This window comes from Silene latifolia, chromosome 5 (assembly GCF_048544455.1).
Source record: "Silene latifolia isolate original U9 population chromosome 5, ASM4854445v1, whole genome shotgun sequence".
Taxonomy (NCBI): Eukaryota; Viridiplantae; Streptophyta; class Magnoliopsida; order Caryophyllales; family Caryophyllaceae; genus Silene; species Silene latifolia.
In genome coordinates this window covers 12670294-12683937 of record NC_133530.1, presented here as the reverse complement: position 1 = coordinate 12683937, position 13644 = coordinate 12670294, and the positions used below count along the sequence as shown (strand labels likewise).

The following is a 13644-nucleotide window of genomic DNA, read 5'->3' as shown; positions in this document are numbered from 1 at the left end:
TTACTAATTATTAATTAAGGGTATGATTATCAGTAGACTCACCAAAGTCTTTAAGACTCTGCTACATCAGCTTTTCACCAACTTATATTATTTTTATATTGTTCAGACTCAACTCAGATTTACCTCAGACTTTATACATTATCAGTCATACTCTACTTTTTAGCCTACTTATTTTTTTCACCTTATAAAGAAAAAAATGAAAAATAAAAAAATATACATGTCAATTATTGATTGGAAGAAATGCCTAGTAAATTGTGTCAAGACTCTAAAAGAGTCTTTAAGTTGAGTATTGGATTTCCAAACTCACCTTAAGACTTTGTCAAGACTTTATCAAGACTTTGGTAGGTTATTGGTAGTCTTGAGTGAATCTTGTCTCAAGATATACCAAAGTCTTGTCTTAACACTACCAATAATTTTACCCTAAGTTTAAAAACTTTACACCACAATGGAATAACTTTTTCTTAGTTTTTAATTAGGACCCCTATTAATCATCTTATCTCCATAAACCTATTTAATTTTTTAGGAACTAAACAAAGAACTTGGTTCTTAAATAAGAACCAAGTTTTTATTTTGACAAACCCAGCAATCCACAATTCAACATTGACTTTTTCACACTTGTCGAGACACGTTTTGCAATGTGAATATCTTTAGTTACACATTATTAAAAATTATAAAAATTTAATATTTTTATAGCATTCATGACGATAAACCAAACAAGATCTCACATGACTATATTTTGTCTTATAGATTAAGAATAATATCGAAGATTCCCTACGACCATGAATAGTGCCAAGATTCTCAATGTTACCATTGGTGTGGTATAGAGTAGACCTGGCAAAACGGGTCACTCGGGTCGGGTACGGGCTGGGTCATTTCGGGTCTGTCACATATTTCGGGTCGGGATGGGTCGCTTTCGGGTTTCGGGTGACCTGTTGTCGGGTCATTTCGGGTCGGGTCATTTTCGGGTATAGGTCATTTTGAGTCAGGTTGCTTTTGAGTTAATGGCTAAGCACTTAAGTTAATACTATTTTGATTAAAAAATACTATTTTGCAAATTAAACTATTTATTAGGCATTATTGTAACCAATGAAACTTTATTTTGAAATATATAGTATTAATATGAGTTAGTACTACTCGTTTCGGGTTATTTCGGGTCACTTCAAGTCATTTGGGATCAGGTCAGTTATGAGTCAGGTTTTTTCGGATTGGGTCACCTCGGGTGGGTCAACATTGGGTCAGACAATGTTCGGGTCGGGTATGGGTCGGGTCGGGTCAATTCGGGTTTCGGGTCATATTCGGGTCAAGCAAGTTCGGGTTATTTTCGGGTCTCGGGTCATCTTTTCGGGTCGGGTCATTCGGGTCTGACCCATTTTGCCAGGTCTACTATAGAGGGAGTATTATTTAACATAAAATTCGGACACTTTATCAGAAAACTCAGATTCTACACCATATAACATATACAACTGATTGTATAATCCATGAATTGGCTTCTTTGGGTGCGCTTACATAGTCTATTTACCCTGCTTTTCATTGATTAACTTGCTCAAAAGGGCTCAATTTTGGCTGGATGATTAAGGTCATCTGTTGCGTAGTTCAATACCCGGACTCGTACGATGTCGGATACTTGTAGTCAGAGTTTGAGTAACACATGGTAACCTTGATCGGTCAGTTTATAGACTATACATCTGAGGTAGTACCTCTTATTGTTTATTTTCTGAGTTTTATTTTAAAGTTTTTGAGTTCTGCTTTAGTATAAAGTTATTGAGCACATTTATTAAAACATTACACTAAAAAAATAGAATATTGCTCAAAAACTATATTTATAAATGTTAATATGCTCAGAAAAAAATGTGTATATGCTCAAAAACTACAAGGTATGAGGTACTACCTCGGATGCATAATCCTTTTTCTCTTTGACCGGTTTATCAATGCATCATGGGCTGAGACTATGTTAAATATCCGAGTAATCAACAAATGTAGTGCAATACTGAAACAGCAGCTCTCCCATAAGACCGTCTTATAACATAGGACTGACTCAATAGGAGAAAGTCCAAGCACAAGTCATTACTATATCAAGCTTTTTATTTTATTTTGATAACTTTATAATTTATTTTGAAAACTAACATATTTAAATATGTATATTATCAACTTATAATATTAAGTTATTAAAATAAAAATATTATTTTATATTTTTACTTAGTAATTTTGATGGGCCTCATATTATTGGGTTAGTCTTACATAAATTCAAGTCTTACACAACAATTTGTGATACTGAAATATCAACTCTTTTATAGGACCATATTATAGTATAAAACTGGCCCAAAAAGAGAGAAGCCCAAAGATAACATTTAATTTATTTTATATTTTAATTTTAGTTTAACAACACGACATTTTATGATAAAAACTAACATATTTAAATATACAAGTTATTAATATAAAATTTTAGGTTATCAAAATAAAATATTTTTTTTACAAGTCTATTAACTAATTTTTTGGGTTATTTGATGAAAAAAGGAGTTATAAGTTAATTATTTGGGCTTTTGGGTTATGGGCTCGTCTTATGATATAAGACAGTCTTATAGAATAATTATTGCCATTTTATTGATGCATCATGGATTAAGGCTATGTTTTTTTTTTTTTTTGTGACAACAAACAATGAATAACTTACATTATTTCAAACATTAAGCTATTCGACTAAATTGATATCTTCATAACTCAATGTTAATTTCAATACATTGGATACAACTATACAAGCTTACTTATTTTTGGGCAGCCCTCCTGGTAACCTGACTTCTGCAGGTTCAATGATAATGTTGGGAATATGTTGAATTTTGGGCCAGTCTTCTCCTAATGGCTTCTGGCATCTCTCCGCGAGCTCACCGGAGCATTGTTTAAGAGCTAGTAAGTTCAAGTTGGATAACTTGCTGATCCCGAGTGGCAACGATTTTAATCTGGGGCATTTACTTACATAAAGGCTTCTGAGGGAGGTGAGGCTGTCAATCCACTCTGGAATTGCCTCAAATGCTTTACAATCGTATATTTCTAGGCTTATCAAACAAGACATACCTCGAAACTCCTCAGGAAGGCGTTCTATTTCATTCCATAAGAACTTTAGTCGACGAAGCACTGGAAGGTAGCTTTTGAGGAAAACGATAGGCTGTCTCTGCTTAGGACGCACATTTGAAGGAATGGATGTTTGCTCTGCTACAACCTTGGTTATGCCAGGAACAGTGAGATCTTGTAAAGAAGGTATACCTTGTAAAAACACTTGGGCCAATGAAATGACCAACTCCGTGTCCATTTCCACACGCTCCAATTTAGGAAATGCAGGTGGTATCCATTTCCGGAGTTGATTCTGGCCCTGATCTAGGGCAGACTCTTTAATACTCCACCATCCCTTCAACATAGGTATGTCCCTGAGGGTGAGGGATAGAAGGGACGGGAATAAGGGAGTGGAAGTGTGCTCGTCTATGAGAACTATCATGTTACTGTTGTTGCTACTACCATTTTCTATGTACTCCACCTTATCCAATATGTTTAACTCTAGATATTTAAGATGAGGAAGTCTTCCAAAGGAGCACATATTTATGCATTCATTGCATTGAGCTATTCTAACATGAACGAGATTTGGAAGCGAGAAATGGATTCCTTCTCTCATCCAACTTGGCAACCTCTTCCCTCCATAGTTCGCTATACCCAGGAATGTTAGATCAGCACCAGGTTTGAGGTTCTCTAGTACCATCTCGTCCTCTATTCTGCTCCCTCTAAATTTCATAGTAAACGCTGTAATCTCTTTCCTGATTAGATTTGCAGCTTTGGCTTCTGACACTAAATCATTTGATCGATCAACCAAGAAGATTCTCAACCGACCCTTAAGATTATCAAGAGAACCTAGGTCTGTTATATCACACGCCAATTTGGCCTTAGATCCATAGAGAGTGAGAGAGTTTCTTGGTTTCCCCACAACAAAGTAATCTAGTGTTTGAAGACCTGTCAGTCTCAGTAGCCCCTTGGGCATATGACTCAAATTGTTACACCCATAGAGCATAAGGTGTCTCAGCATAACTAGCTTGCTTATGTCCTCGGGCAACTCTTCAAGTCTCTGACAATGGGCTAGATTAAGTAAGTAAAGATTCACTAGTTGTGTAATAGAGTCTGGGAGTTTACGGATTGAGTTGTTCGAAAACTCAAGATACCTTAGGTGGATCAGTTTGCCTAGTGATCTAGGCAGTTTATTAATCCCTAGCCCACACATCCGCAATGCCCTCAAAGACTGAATTCTGAATATTGACGTATCATTTAATGGGAAAAGTCTAACTTGCTTCATGGAATACATCCCTTCTGATGGAAGAGGGAGAAGGAACGACATCAACTGCTTGATTTTGAATAGTGATGATGGGACTTGCCAAGACGACTGACCTGCTAAATGGAATGATACATGACAAACTCTTTCATCAAATTCATCTGTAATTGAATCTGCCATCTTATATTTAAACCCGGCAATTAAGAGAACCAGATCATGTATCAGGTTATGCATCCGAAAACGGTCAGGGCACTTATACCCATCCCTGTCAGTACAGTAGAAAAATCCTCGATTTAGCAAGCACAACACATATCCTTCGGCCACGTCTTCTAGTCTTTTGTCTGTATACTCGCCCTCAATATATCCCATGGCGATCCAAAGCTGAATAAGTTCAAATTTGTAGAATAGGTATCCCTTTGGGAACAAAGAGCAGTATGCAACACAGAGCTTTAGCCTTGGACTTAATTGATCATAACTGAGTTTGAGTGTGGCTATGACGTCAGGACCATAAGAGGCACAGTTTGTAAGCTGATCATTCCTAAAAGCTCGCCATTCTTGGACAGTATGTTTCCCGGCTAAAAGGCTTCCAATTGCCCGTATAACAAGGGGCACTTTGGGACACATTTCTGCAATCTCTTTCCCGATGGCCTGCACCCCTGGCTCGTGCCACTTTGTAGTAGCCACATGTCGAAAGAGGAGCCAGGAATCATAATTTCCTAAATCGCTAACCAAGAATGGGTCTTGAGTCCCCATAATTCTAGCAACTGTTTCGCTACGTGTGGTAAGGAGAACTTGACTCCCTTGAGCCCCAAGCCTGAGCAGTGTTCTCAATTCTAGCCATTTTGCTCTCAAACTGTCGTCATCCCATACACCATCCAAAACAAGTAGAAACGTCTTCCCAGAAATTGCACTAAATAGACGCCGTTGGAGATGATCGATGTCGTAGTCAAACGCTTTTTCATCAGTGGCACATGTCACCATCTGCCGTAACACATCCTTGACATTAAAATCTTGGGTGGCGAAAACCCAAAGCTGCAAATCAAATAGTCGTTTACTTCTTTCATCATTGTACACATACTGAACCAATGTCGTCTTCCCAATTCCACCTATCCCAACAATAGAAGCAACAGGGAGGATACCAGCAGCAGCGGAGGAGTCTGCAAGGAGGCTTATTATCTTATCCCTGTCTCCATCTCGTCCAATCACCATATCTGTACTCAAATAAGACCCTGATACATTGCGGATCCAATTTCGGGGCATTTCTGGTTGAACATGATCTGCCAATGTTCGGGTTTGGTTCGAAGATGACGAGCTAACTATGCTTCCAAACTGGGCATGGTTTCTTGCAATGCGACTCAGTCCCTCTGCAACACCATCTATTTTCCTAGCATCCTTGAAGGGAGAGATAAGTTGGTTTGAAGAAGAAAAGAACAAACGCGTCTCTTTGGTGAACTTACTCCCGCCCATGAGTTGTTTCTGCTTGGCTTTTGCGGCTTTTGCAGCTTGAAAATCGATTAATTTGGCAAGTCCACGTTCAAGCTTCTCGAGCACGTCGTGTTGAGAATGACTGCACAACTGTGATGAATGTGCGTCAAGAAGTGTAGCTTCAATGGTAGTTTTGATATCCTGAAGCCCTTTTACTTGGGAATCAATGTCAGCCGTCCCAACTAAACTCTTGCAAACTTGAGAACCCACTTTGTCTGCAATGAATTTAAGCAACTCAGTCACGATTGATTCAGCCATGAAGCCTCGTCAAACGTCAAAGGAAGGTTATAAATGTTTTTGTATTTCTGTAAGAGAGCAATAGTATAACTGTAAAATTGTGATAAGAGGATGATTGGTTGATTAGTAATACTTGGGGGGTTTATATCAGTGTATTTAGGTGAAAGAAGAAGCTTTTGAGGAAGTGGGAAAGAAGATTGGCGTGGTCAATGTCTATAGTAATTTCCTGGTAATGTGTTAGTGGTTGGTAATATGGACTATGGAGTACTACTATATAATATCTTCTCAACTGCTTCGGCAATTTCCAGGTAGTGTGTTGAAAATAATACACTAGTTAGTAAATACTTTATTAGTTTGATTGAGTTTATTTAAACAAAAGAAAAGTTGTGGGGTAGTGAGAATCACTGTTAAATGTCGAGTTCGCCACATCTTTAAACAAAAGAAAAGTCGAGTTTGCCCCGTCTCTACACACGACTTTCTAACAGACGACTCTAATGAAAATTTGGCAGTGGAAATTTTGTTTTAAGATGTCAGTCTTGTGAACTTAGATTGATATTGTATCTGTTGCAATCTCACACTTGTGAAGAATCACATGTGACAAAATTTAAATTTTAAAGTTAACCTGAAATGAAGTTGGTGAGAGTTCAGAGGACATACCAGAAGCAATAACCACTGCAGCGCCCTTGAAGGTTTGAATTAAGCAAGCAAATTCTTGTCCTCTGAAAGATCTTCATGGTTCTTAGTCCAAATCACACAATTACTGTCATGGCTATTGTCGAAACGCAAGCTGCAGTATTGAAGGATGCTACAGGCTCAAATGCGAATGCATGCACTGTTAGATTACCAACCTCTCCTGAGAGGACACACACGACGATTCCCAAAAAAAGTTGTCTTCATGAAAGCTATTGAAGAGCCATTGTTGCTCGAACCGTCTCTACATGTATCACAGAAGAGGGATAGGTCAAATCCAGCAGGAACATAGAGCTATTGTTAAAACCCTGTTCACATGTGAACATCATCATTCAAAGTTCAAACCACAAAAAGGCAATCTCCAGCACTATGGGAGTCAGGATAAGTAATGAATGGACCAGTATAAACCTAGTCATACAAGTTTTATTGTTTTCTAAATTTACAGCAGATAATTATAAGTCATAATTTTTCAAGTAATTCCCATAATAAAGATAATTAGACACCAAATCTATTTTTTGAACTCGAAAGGGCAAAAATAGCAATCAAACATTCAAACATGACCATCTCTGCAAAAGTCCGGCAAGTTTCAAGCTCGAATAGGAACATATTTTAGTTTGATTTTTTAGGCTAAGTAGCTGCAGTTGAATAGAATATTAACAACAAAATTAGGTAAACGTAATTGGTAAACTACAACTTTCTGAAACATTGCGAATCAAGTTCAGTAAAAATGATACTGTATACTTCAACGCACAAGCAGATATGCAATTATTATTTTTCTTTATGATACGTACTTGAACTAAGCTCAAGCTCATGATAAATCTTGCAAGCCCATCTCAAGCTTTGCGTTGATCTTGAACTCTAGTCATATTACTCTGGCGCTTAGGTGAGCTCAGAATCTGACGGATTGGTTACATTCCTACCAGCAATTATGAAATGAACAACAGTGAGTACATGTTAGTTAATGCCTTAAGGAATCTACTCATCATAAGAATACACTGATAGAAAGAGAGCTACTGTCAAGACTGGATTAGTTATTACTCATCATAAGGATACTGATAATCAAGGATTTTGCATGGATAAAGGAAATACGGAGGTAAGGCAGGCTGCATACATCCGGCCCCCTTTTGCCACAATTAAGAGTACCTTTGAGAGTTTGAGGCAATGGGGTAATGTTGTTGTTGACGATGTAACGGGAATTCAGGGGGGTGGATGGACAGCATATAAACAAATAAGCGAATATATAACATCGTCTATTAGCAAACACAAATTCTTGTTTAAGACGGACACTATCCGTATTAGGCCGAATTAGGCCTTCTAGAATTATCTCTTTGTATGGGCTTTGACCCAAGACAGTTTGTATTTATATTCCGCATTATCTAATGAGAAGAGACACAATACGTTTACCAAAATACAATATTCAACATGGTATCAGAGAAACCCTATTTTCCCACAAAACGCTTTTCCGCTGTTCGTCTCTAACTTGTTTCTCCGGTCGTTTATTTCATTTTTTCCGGCGTCACAATGACAGGGGCGGATGCCACTGCTTCTTCTGAAACACCTAAAATCGATTCTCTATCTCCTTTCTCCCTCGTTAATCAGGAAGGTCCGGGTCAAGCAATTACCCACATCAAACTCCAGAGCGATAATTATGAAGAATGGAGTCGCTCCATGCGTCGGTCTCTGAAATCACGACGCAAGTTTGGATTTTGTGACGGTTCAATTGCCAAGCCGACTGATGACTTTCTCCTTGGGCAATGGGAGGTAGTTCATTGTACTATCGTTCAGTGGATCATGAATTCCATCGATCCGTCTATTCGTGATAGCGTGTCCGACACAGAGGATGCACGTCTTCTCTGGTCCGAATTGGAAGACCAGTACGCTGTTATCGATGGCGCCAAAATTCACCATCTTAAGACTCAATTACACGACTGTCGACAGGCCAAAGGTATGACGGTTACTACTTATTATGGCAACTTGAAAACCTTATGGGACGCCCTAGTTGCTCATGAACCCCTTTTTACGTGCTCGACTAGCGGGTGTCCCTGTGGTGTCACCAAAGCCGCACTTGCTCGGCAAGATTCAGAACGCCTCCATCAGTTCCTTATGGGTTTGGATAAATCGCTTTATGGTACTATCCGTAATCATCAATTGTCTCTTGATCCCCTTCCATCTCTAAGCCGTGCCTACCACGCGATATTGCAAGAGGAACGTTTAATTGCAGGTCCTGCTACTACCGCCGAGGCTCCTGATGTGATGGCCATGGCAGTCCGTGGTCCGTCTGGGTCTTCTGCTACTCCGGAATGGCGTGCTCTTCGCGACGCTGAGAGACGGGAACGACATAAATTCAAGTGTTCCCATTGTGAGGTCTCTGGTCACGAAGCTTCTAATTGTTTTATTAAAACTCAACGCTTTCCGGAATGGTGGGGTGATCGTCCGCGTACACTTGAGGACCTTCAGGCTCGAAACAAGGCAGGCTCTAGTACGCGTTCCCAGGCTCGTGCCAATGCTTTAAGTGTGGATGCTTCTTTGTCACAGGATCGTCTTAGCGGTATGTCCCTTGATTGGATAATTGATACGGGGGCCTCGCATCATGTCACGGGTGATGTTCGTTGGTTAACTGATTCCCACACGGTCCCGTCCTGCCCAATCAGCCTCCCTAATGGCCACACGGTCACGGCTTTAGTGGCAGGCTCGGTTACTCTTACTTCTTCGCTTACTCTTCGCAATGTTTTATTCGTTCCGAGTTTGACTTGCAATTTGATCTCGGTTTCTCAGCTTGTGGCTGCCACTTCGTGTGTCTTGAGTTTTACTAACTTGTCTTGTCATATTCAGGACCGTTCTTTGAAGACGAAGATTGGAGTCGGTGAGTTGCGAGACGGGCTCTATTTTTTGCGGGCATCGGAACGAGTGGCTGTGCATCGAGTAAGCTCTGATATTTCTGCTGATACTTGGCATATGAGACTTGGTCACCCGTCCAATAAAGTTCTGCAATTTCTCCCTTCTGTTTGCAATTTTAATTCCTCTCATTTGGACCATATTTGTGATGTTTGTCATTTAGCCAAACAATGTCGACAAAGTTTCAGTTTGAATCCCAATAAAGCAGTTGCTATTTTTGATTTAATTCATTGTGATTTATGGGGACCTTATCGTACTCCTTCGTCGTCTGGAGCCAAATATTTTTTGACTATAGTTGATGATTGTTCTCGGGCAGTTTGGGTGTACCTTTTACTCGACAAAACCGAGGTGTCCGAAATGTTTATGAATTTTTTAGCTATGGTACATACTCAATTCTCTAAACAGGTTAAGGTAGTCCAATCCGACAATGGTACGGAGTTTAATGACATGGCCGATTATTTTCTTAAACATGGTATTTTATTTCAAACTTCGTGTGTCGGGACTCCTCAACAAAATGGTCGGGTCGAGCGTAAACATCGTCACATTCTTAATGTGGCCCGCGCTCTTATGTTTCAGGGGCACTTACCTGTCTCTTTTTGGGGTGAGTGTATCTTAACGGCTGCTCATTTGATTAACCGAACGCCTACCCCTTTAATTCAAAATAAAACTCCCTACGAAATTCTCTTTGGGTCACCTCCTTCCTATTCAAATTTACGGGTCTTTGGGTGCCTCTGTTTCGTTCATAATCAATATACCAAGGGTGAGAAATTTTCTAAGCGGAGTCGTAAATGTGTCTTTCTTGGGTACCCTCACAATAAAAAAGGGTGGCGTGTGTATGATTTGGCTACCGGGGATATCTTTGTGAGTCGGGATGTTCGTTTTTATGAGACATCCTTCCCTTTCGCTCCTTCTACTGTCGGGTCTTCTATTTCAGGGGGGGCTGCTTGTAGTGAGGGGGAGCACGGGGAGATACCCACGGTTATCAGCCCGCCCATTACCACGGCTGACACGGCTACCGTTGGGGACCAGTCCCCTGTTGTGGGTGAGACAGATGGGACAGGGGGGAGTACTATGGGTCCGGATGATGCGGGTTTGGGTCGTGGAAAACGGGTTAAAAGACCCCCGCCTCATTTGAGTGATTACTTGGTTGGTTCCGATGCCGATACACCTCCAGCCACGCCCACTTCCTCGCCTCCCGAATCTCCGTCTTCGTCTTCAGGTACGCCATATGCTCTCGCTCATTATCTCAGTTGTGATAAATTTTCTTCCCGTCATAAAAAGTTTCTTGCAGCAATTACGAATGGTGTCGAGCCACCTACCTTTCGTGTGGCTCTCGCTGATTCTCGTTGGTGTAAGGCAATGGCTGAGGAAATCACAGCGCTTGAGAATAATGGTACCTGGGAATTGACCGAGTTGCCTCCTAATAAAAAAGCACTTGGGTGCCGTTGGGTATACAAAATTAAATACAAGTCCGATGGCAGTATTGAGCGGTATAAAGCGAGATGAGTCATTCTTGGAAATCACCAAATTGACGGCATTGATTATGGGGAAACATTTGCGCCTGTAGTAAAAATGGTCACAATCCGTACTTTGCTTACTCTTGCTGCCAGCAAAAATTGGGGGTTGCACCAGATGGACGTTCACAACGCTTTTTTACATGGAGATTTATCAGAAGAGGTGTATATGAAACTACCCCCTGGGTTTAGCAAGGGCAAAGACGGTAAAGTGTGTCGGTTGCGTAAGTCTTTGTATGGGCTTCGACAGGCTCCTCGGTGTTGGTTCGCCAAGCTTACCTCGGCTTTGCACCAATACGGTTTTACTCAGTCTCATTCGGACTATTCTTTATTCCACTACTCGGCTAACAAGGTATGTCTCCATGTTCTCGTCTATGTTGATGATCTTGTTATTGCCGGGAACGATGCTGCTGCCATTGCTGAATTCAAGCGTTATTTAAGTTCGTGCTTCCATATGAAGGACTTGGGCACTTTAAAATATTTTTTGGGGATTGAGGTGGCCCGTAATTCAGAAGGTATTTGTCTCAGCCAACGTAAATATGCTTTGGATATTGTTTCCGAAACAGGCCTTTTGGGTTCGAAACCTAGCTCTACACCAATGGAACACAATCATAAGTTGGGTGAAGCTTCTGGTGATGTTATTGCAAATGTCGAGTCTTATCGCCGTTTAGTTGGGAGACTTGTATACCTCGCTGTTACTCGCCCGATCTTACATATCTTTGTCCATATATTGTCTCAGTTCCTCAACCAGCCTCGCCAAGCCCATATGGATGCTGCGTTGCGGGTTGTTCGCTACCTCAAGGGTCGCCCGGGGCAAGGAATTTTGCTTCGTTCTGACACTGCCCTCACTGTTTCGGGGTGGTGCGACTCGGACTATGCTAATTGTCCTGCTTCTCGTCGATCAGTTTCCGGTTGGATTGTTTTTCTTGGTGGCTCTCCTATTTCATGGAAGACCAAGAAACAACCGACGGTCTCATTATCCTCCACTGAAGCCGAATATAGAGCTATGGTCGCGATTGTCTGCGAAATGAAGTGGCTCGTTGAGCTATTTTCTGGTTTTGGTGTCGATATTCCGAAGCCTATGTCCGTTTTTTGTGATAATAAATCGGCTCTTGAGCTTGCCCATAATCCGGTCTATCATGAGCGAACAAAACATATTGAAGTAGCATGCCATTTTCTTCGCGACGCCATTTTGGAGGGTTTAATTCTTCCTTCTCACGTTGCGACGAATGTACAATTAGCTGACATTTTTACAAAGGCATTACCGCCCACACAGTTTGATCTTCTCCTTCGCAAACTGGGCATTCTCGACCTTCATGCTCCAGTTTGAGGGGGAGTATTAGGCCGAATTAGGCCTTCTAGAATTATCTCTTTGTATGGGCTTTGACCCAAGACAATTTGTATTTATATTCCGCATTATCTAATGAGAAGAAACACAATACGTTTACCAAAATACAATATTCAACAATCCGTCTAAATTAACGAAGAAAAGAGACATAGTAGTAAAGACGAATCACATTCCATAATTTTCAGCAAGACATTCAAAGAACCGTAATCGCAGTAACAAATTGACAGAAACGTAAGAACAAATCGGAAAATTGATAAATAATCTTTCCTTACCAACAAACACATTCCTACCCGAGTCTAGTGGAATTCCAGGGCAACCTCAAAGCCTCCAAAGGAGGAATTGCGAGGTCCTGGGTTCGATTCCCTAGATGGACACTTTCCTGGGGACCTGACGCCCGGAGAGGGAATAATCCCCGCGGGAAAGAACTCACATGGTACAGACGCCTAGCAGGGTGGGGTCCTGTATCCGGGGAGGATCCAACCTCCTCGTCATCAAAAAAAAAAAAAAAAACAAACACATTCCTCGCCTAATAATCAATTCCAAAACTTCAAGTTTAACTAATTATAGCATCTATCTAATTCCATGAAAATTGCAAAATTCACAAATCACATATGGAAATAATCAGCTACACAGACAAATATCCGACGACATCACAGCAACGAAATGGAGGAAACGGAAGAATGAATAGTTACCTTATCAATGATGAGAGAGTAAAGGAGGAGGTAATTGTAGCGGAAATTTGGTGGATTCAATTGTAGCGAAGAATGAAGATAGAGATACGAACAATGGGCAGGACAATACCTCCATTGTTGTTCTCAGAAACGACCGAGAGGAGTGAGGACGGAGAGAAGACGGGGTAATTGAGGAGATTTTGTTTGTGGATCGAGTTAAATTGTTGAGAAAAAGGACAATACCTCACACTTAATGATTTTTTTTTTTTGTGAGTTTTGATTTTATAAATTAGATTTTCTGATGTAAGTTCATTCTAAACTATTTGACAACAATAAAAGTAAACCTGTGAACTGATTCATCCAATTCTTCCTATTTTACGATCGTGATTCATCACATTTAGTAGCGGGTTCAATGCGAATGTTTGGAACATGTTGAATTTTAGGCCAGTCTTCACCGGATGGTTCCTGGCATCTCTCCGCAAGCTCCCATGAACATTTTAT

General features: G+C 40.5%; 1 protein-coding gene across 4 annotated transcripts in view; it reads right to left on the bottom strand.

Moving 5' to 3' along the window:
- Window positions 1-2656: 2656 nt before the first annotated feature.
- LOC141656749 (disease resistance protein RGA2-like) overlaps window positions 2657-13644 on the bottom strand; it is a 45902-nt gene continuing 34914 nt past the window's right edge. Inside the window, exons 1-5 of one of the 4 annotated variants that reach the window (XM_074463793.1) lie at window positions 13165-13415; window positions 7507-7631; window positions 6874-7023; window positions 6683-6744; window positions 2657-6003 (exon numbers count right to left, since the gene is read on the bottom strand). In XM_074463793.1, coding sequence (XP_074319894.1) covers window positions 2756-5770 — 3015 coding nt within the window. In that variant the 5' untranslated portion in view covers window positions 5771-6003; window positions 6683-6744; window positions 6874-7023; window positions 7507-7631; window positions 13165-13415 and the 3' untranslated portion in view covers window positions 2657-2755. Of the gene's footprint in view, window positions 6004-6682; window positions 7024-7506; window positions 7632-13164; window positions 13416-13644 lie in introns of those variants that run through there. The other 3 variants (XM_074463790.1, XM_074463791.1, XM_074463792.1) reach the window with 3 other exon arrangements.